This window comes from Sinocyclocheilus anshuiensis, unplaced genomic scaffold, assembly GCF_001515605.1.
Source record: "Sinocyclocheilus anshuiensis isolate Anshui unplaced genomic scaffold, SAMN03320099.WGS_v1.1 scaffold3722, whole genome shotgun sequence".
Lineage (NCBI taxonomy): Eukaryota > Metazoa > Chordata > Actinopteri > Cypriniformes > Cyprinidae > Sinocyclocheilus > Sinocyclocheilus anshuiensis.
This window is the reverse complement of record NW_015554287.1, coordinates 1-7109: the sequence shown is the minus strand read 5'-3', so window position 1 is coordinate 7109 and position 7109 is coordinate 1. Positions and strand designations below refer to the sequence as shown.

At 36.5% G+C, this 7109-nt stretch overlaps 1 protein-coding gene across 1 annotated transcript in view; it reads left to right on the top strand.

Annotated features, from left to right (window-relative positions):
* LOC107671342 (neoverrucotoxin subunit beta-like) overlaps nt 1-6918 on the top strand; it is a 28149-nt gene extending 21231 nt beyond the window's left edge. Inside the window, exons 4-7 of the mRNA XM_016464233.1 lie at nt 124-289; nt 6299-6353; nt 6438-6622; nt 6691-6918. Coding sequence (XP_016319719.1) covers nt 124-289; nt 6299-6353; nt 6438-6622; nt 6691-6918 — 634 coding nt within the window. The remainder of the gene's footprint in view (nt 1-123; nt 290-6298; nt 6354-6437; nt 6623-6690) is intronic.
* The last annotated feature ends 191 nt before the right edge of the window (nt 6919-7109 follow it).

Genomic DNA, 7109 nt, shown 5'->3' with positions numbered 1-7109 from the left:
GTGTGGATGATATGTCTGTGTGTCTGTAGATGATCTGACTGTGTGTCTGTAGATGATCTGTGTGTGTCTGTAGATGATCTTTGTCTGTCTGTAGATGATCTGACTCTTGATATGTGTCTGTAGATTGTCTGACTGTATGGTGACAGAGGAAGGCTGTGGTTATTTGTCTTCAGCTCTGAGTTCAAACCCTTCACACCTGAGAGAGCTGGATCTGAGCTACAATCACCCAGGAAAATCAGGAGTCCAGCTGCTCACCCACAAACTGGAGGATCTAAACTATAAACTGCAGTATGTGGGGCAGTTATGATTAATATGTGTGTCTGAATGTGATTTGGGTTGCCTAAAAGGGATTTTTTTGCAGCTTGCCTTGAGAAGTCCTTGTAACAAGGGAGCCATGAAGGAAGGCAGCGACAAGGATCTAGGTGCAGCATGATTTAATAAACAAACCAAACAGGAACCAATGAATATGCAGAGCAGGAACACAAACATCTACATCAAACTACTGACAGACCAACACAGTAAACACAGGGCCTTAAATACACAGGATAACTAACTCGACTAAATTAAACTAAATCAAAAAGGTGATTGGGAACCTGTTGGTCATCTTGGCTATCGTTCGCACCCCTCTGCTCCAAACCACCACCAACGTCTTCATCATCTCCCTGGCCTTTGCGGATCTCATCATGGGTTGTGTGGTCCAGCCTTTGGGCGCCAGCATGGTGGTGAGCGGGAAATGGCTTTTAGGTGACAAGTTCTGTGACTTGTGGACATCCATGGATGTGCTTTGCGTCACAGCCAGCATAGAGACGTTGCGTGTCATTGCCGCTGAGTGCTGTTTTGCGGTCACGAGACCTTTTGAGCATCAGGTCTTCCTTGGGAAGCGCAGAGCTAGCTATATCGTCTGCTCATGTATCTGGTCCTTCATCCCGCTCTGATAGAGTAGGAGTGTATGTGGACTGTTTGTTCTGCTGGCACTCTGTCCTTCTACAGCGTCTCTGACACACACACACTTACACACATTCAACACCACATTCACTGAACCCCTCTATGCTGGATTTGGGGTTTATCCTGAATCTTCAGTGTCTCTGTGTCAGATTTAACAATTTCTTGTGAAGAACCACAGAGAAACATATGGGAAAAAAAGAAAAGAAAAGTAAAGGTTATTATCTTTCAATTGCAACTTTCTCAATATTGTGTCAATTAATAATCACAAGTGCAAGAAATAGAGTTGTAATTGTGAGATAAAGTCAGATTGTAATATAAATCTGCAGTGTGAGATATAAAGTTGCAGTTATGAGAAGTAGTTGCATTTCCAAGATTTAAAGTTAGATTGTAAGCAATGAAAGTAACAAATAACAGAAATTCCCACTTTAGAGTTACAAAGTCATCATTGAATGAAAATTAATGAATCAGATTCTACATACAGTTTACATGGATATTAATAATCAAATAGCCAATTAAATGCGGAGCACTAGGCTGTGAATTTGAAGTTGTACGATATTCTGGATTGCAGTGGCATTCATGGCATCAACAAGGTTTCCCTTTAATAAGCAATTAAGGACAACTTCCATAAGTGCAAATACAAGATGTGATTGGTCAGATTTTCTGTCAAATTGTTAATGTAACTGATATGGAAATCGTACTGTTATATTGAGTAGAATTAGCATAAAATTGTTTATATCTGTATGCCTGTTATAGGTGCCTATTTGTGAGTGTTTTCCCCTTTGAGTCATGATGTCTTATTTGCTGCGTTGGCTCTTCTTCCCTTTTGCACCATAATTGCATGGGAGTAGGTTTTATTTGAGCTCTCAACAGTCTTCTTTCATCTTTATTTTAATTATCAGAATCAAAGCTGATGGTCTGTAGAAACACTCTGGGCTCTTCTTCATTTGGTGTGATCTTATAAAAGCTATAGTAGATGTCGTCACTGTTTCAGAGGATCCACATAGTTTCATTCTGCTGGATTGTCAGGAAATGTTGGTCAATGTGTTTTCTCTCTGTTCAATATCATACAGATAAAATCACCTTTTAATGATTTTAATACTGATATTTAAGAATGTGTTTTATTGCAGTTTTCTTTTTTAACATGATTGACTTTTTATGTAACAAATGCTGTTAGCTAAAGCTATATTTCAGGGTGATTCATATAATTTGTTTTGTTGCTACCTCAACGTGTTATGTTACTGTTACTTTTTCTGTTTTGCATTTATTTTTGCCTGTGTTTTGGATTGGTTTTGTCAAAACATTTTGTCAGGTAACCTAAAATGTGTTTTATGTAGTAACATCTAAATTGAACATCCAGATGAATGATTATTGATTTAAGTGGATGTTCATGAGGTTGCAAGTGAAAGTAATTTAAGCATCAGATCAGGTGATTTGTTTATTTAATTTAATTAATAAAACATTTTTTGGTGTGTGACAGCTGCACCGTTTAATACTGGGTTACTGACACTGTTTGGGTTTTTATATAAGTCAGTTTAGCACTAAACCACTCTTTTATTCTAATTTCCTGGTTTGCTAACATCTGACTCCAATTGGCATTTAGTGACACCACCATCACTTTGTATGTTTAATGGGTGTGCTCAATAAAGACATGAAAATTATGATTGTTTGTGTTTATCAGCTTAGAAATATAGTGTTTGTTGATATTCGTGACTTTGGTGAAAATCAAATCAAATTTCATGACCAATTTATGCAGAAAAGCAGACAATTGAAAACAGTCCACTTACTTTTTCTTGCAACTGTATATATGTATAACCAGTCTTCACTTACCCAAATGGAAAGCATATTTACACTGTTTGAATTAAATCCCTATTCACTATATAGTGCATTATGTGCCATTCACTAAATAGTAAATAGTGAGCAAACAGACAAATCTGACAAACTCTGATGAGAAGCTGATGAAAAGTGCAAAATAATGTTTTAAACCACATTGGTGGTATAGAGACTGTAAATTATGCATTCAATATTTGCAGTCTCTCTCTACCACCAATATGGATCAAAAACATCATTCTGCATCTTCTAAATGCACATTTTGTCATTACTTATGAGCATACTAGCTTATACATAACCTTAAGGCTAACATATTTATACTAAAAGGCAAATAAATAAATAATTTCATTTGATTTTCAGAGTAAAACCATTTCATTGGGCATTTATTTGTGTTTTTGTTTTTGCCTCTGTTCAGTTTGGACCAAGGTTTTAAATTTTTTAATTAGTTTTATTTTAATATCGTTTTAAAATTTGCTATAAAATTCAGTTTAGTTTTTATTAGTTTCATTAATATTGTTGTTAGTTTTAGTTTAGTTTTTATTTTGTAAATGCATTTTTATTTAGTTTTTATATAGTTTAGTTTCAGTTTCAGTTTTAATTAAAGTTTAGCAGAATTAACAGATCACTTCCAGAGCGCAGGCCAAAGAAAGACTTAGGCATAAAAGGCAATAAGGCATAATTTAGCCTTAGTGATGCAAATGTCTAGCGACACAAAATTAACGCATACTGAGATTGATTTAATGGTAAAAGTATACAAATATACGCCAAAATGAATCAGTCAAGCCTTTTTACTAAATAAATCTACACAAGTTGTGCTTATTGTCACACACCTGGGATCCATGAACCATCATGGGGAACACCTGGGACAAATTAAACATGGGAAAGGAACACCTGGGGAGCAAGACACAGACAAAACATGGAACAGAGTCTGACACATAAAAGGCAATAAGGCATAATTTAGCCTTAGTGATGCAAATGTCTAGCGACACAAAATTAACGCATACTGAGATTGATTAAATGGTAAAAGTATACAAATATACGCCAAAATGAATCAGTCAAGCCTTTTTACTAAATAAATCTACACAAGTTGTGCTTATTGTCATCTAATGATGTGTATTGAGATATTTAATATGACAATAAATGTAGCCTAATTTGGTTATGATGGTTAGATGTCTTTTTTCTTTTTTAACAATCATAATATATTGTAACTGTCGTGTCTTGCTCACTTTTCCGTGAACAACTGCACTGTAAAAAATTGCTGTAAAAAAACGGCCATATTCTGACAGTAACATCCTGTTTTTTCATTACAACAGTACAATCCCGTAAAAAAACAATGTATTCTGGGTAATATTTGTTATTGTCGAGAAAGTATCCTTCTGCAGTCCTTGTAGTAACAGCGTTCAGAGTCGACACGCAGAGGCTGTGTTTCAAATCACACCCTACACCCTCATGCACTATTCCCTACATGAGTTTACTAATACAGTCCACCTGACAGAGAGAATGAACACTGACGAGTGAATTCAGACAGTGATGAACAGCTGCTGTTAACAAGCAGAATCACTGAAGAAAAGAGAAACACAAGAACTACAACTGACTTCAGCCACAGCCTTAGATGAAATCAACTGAAATAAGACAGCAGAACATGATCAAACAACTCCACACACAGCATTACAGTCTGACTTTATTTCTGTCATATATCTACACAAATTATTTGAGAATTAACAGAGGTTTAGATGTTTTATTGAACACGTTTTGTTTGACCTCACCATCGTGGCGATCAGTGTTTGCTTTAGTTGGGCTCTTGACCCTTCACTTTTTAACACTAGCTTGTCTGGTTGCTGTATCTGTGTTTGTAAAGCACATTTGTTACAGCAATAAAAGCATAGAAAAATTATGCTTAAATGGTTAATTATTGATGCTAGTGTTATCATCATTTTGTGGCCTGATTCACTGATCTCTTTCAGTGGCTGATCTTTAGAACTATAGTGTGGGTTTTCACTGGTTTCATGTTATTTACAATAGCTATATGACCCTGCAAGCTGAGATGATAGACAAATATGATGGATCGTGAAAACTTTTTATTTTCGAAGGCTTTAAAACCATGGCATCGCTCAGACACACAGAGACATCAAGAATCAACGTATGAATCTCAACAATGGTGACAATCAAAAGCTTCATGCTGCAATGCATGCTGGATACCAGCACAGGAGAAAACTCATCCATGACTCCCAGCATGCATTGCGGCATGAATAAATTATGCTGTTGAATTGTAAACTTATTTTCTTTAATTCTTACTAGGTGCTTTTATTTTTGCTTTTGTTTTTGTGTTGAGTTTTAGTAGCGTGTTTTGTGATGTTCAGAGTCGATCTGTTTATTAATTTTTTTGATTGTGACCATTGTTGAGATTCATACGCTGATTCTTCATGAGTGTGTTTCATAGCATAATAGAGCTTTTTTTTTTTGAGTGATGTGCGTGATATTTCATAATAGCCTGCTTGTTCTTTTGCTCTAATATGTTACCATAACATCGGTTTGGTACAAAAACAAACTCAAAACAAAATCAGTGAACCGGTTTTTACAGATGGTTACGCCACTCGCGAATCACAACCATCAGCATTACATATTGTGCTTTTGCCCTTTTTTACCACAACAAAGGTGTTGAAAAACACAACAGTTAAAGCAACCAATTAAAGATAACGATAAAAAAATCAAGGTTCAAGATCCCAACTAAAGCAAACACTGATCTCCATCATGGTAGTGTCCCAAAACAACAACATCTAAACCTCTGTTAATTTTCAATAAGCACTTCTGTACACATCTGACAGAAATAGCATCAGTCTGGTTAGTAATGTGAAGCTGGTGATGCTGTTTTACAAGTTGTTTAATCAGATCTTGAGAGATTTAATGTCTTTTATTTCAGTTGATATCATCTAAGGCTGTGGCTGAAGTCAGTTGTATTTCTTGTGTCTCTCTTTTCTTCAGTGATTCTGCTTGTTAACAGCAGCTGTTCATCACTAATGCACAATCATCACTTAATTAATCACAGAATTATCTCATTAACTTCAGCACTGCTTCACTCTGTAGTGTGGACACATTATAAGTGTTCATTTAAAACTAAGGATTTCGTTGTGGGGTTTAAAGGGTTAATGTGTTTTTGCACAAGAGAGATCTGTTAATGTAGTTTTGTAGGTCACCATTGTGCTGGAGAGTAGAGCTTGTGCTTCAGTCAATGATGAGCCACACACACTGATGTTCTGCTGCTTTATTTAAAGGCAGTAACTGTGGAGTTCCGGCGCCACACAGCTCATATATTTTTCCGCCAAGGGGTGAGAACTTAATGATTACTAAAACGATTATTTATTTTTGATAATTATTATTTTATTACAGTTAGTTTTTCAATAACTGTTGTTAGTTTCGTTTCGTGTTAGTTTTTGAATTATTTTGCCATTTTTATTTTATTTCAGTTTACGAAATTGTGTTTTCATTAATCGTTTTCATCTTAGTTTTAGTTTTCGTTTACGAAAATAACCTTGGTTTGGACCATGGAGGACATTTCAGAATCACACCAGGACTGAGAAAATGTAAGTCCTCACACACAGACAAGTACACACTTGTGCATAATTAATGTTGTCATAGATGTTCTCATCTAACTTTTTTGTGTTCAGATGCCTGTGATCTCACACTGGATTCAAACACAGCACACACTCAACTCATCCTGTCTGAGAATAGTGACAACATAACTGTGAAATATGTCAAAGACAAGCAGCCGTATCCTGATCATCCAGACAGATTTGATCACCATGAGCAGGTTCTGTGTGGAGAGAGTCTGACTGGACGCTGTTACTGGGAGGTTGAATGGAGCGGCTCAGGTCACAGGTTCTGTGTGGAGAGAATCTGACTGGACGCTGTTACTGGGAGGTTGAATGGAGCGGCTCAGGTCATGTAGCAGTGGCATATAAAGAAATCAACAGGAAAGAAGGGAGTGACTGTCGGTTTGGACGCAATGAAAAGTCCTGGAGTCTTTTCTGTTGTGATAAGATGTACACTTTTTGGCACAATAATAAGAGCACTGACATTCCTGCCCCTTCACCCCCCTCTAATAGAGTAGGTGTCTATCTGGACGTTGTCTTTCTACAGCGTCTCTGACACACACACACACTCACACACTTACACACATTCAACACCACATTCACTGAACCCCTCTATGCTGGGATTGTGGTTTATCCTGATTCCTCAGCGTCTCTGTGTCAGATTAAATAATCTTCTGAGGTTCCTCACAGGGAAACATATTAAAGCCCATTTCCACTTCTGAGAAAAAATGAAAAAGTAATTTAGAC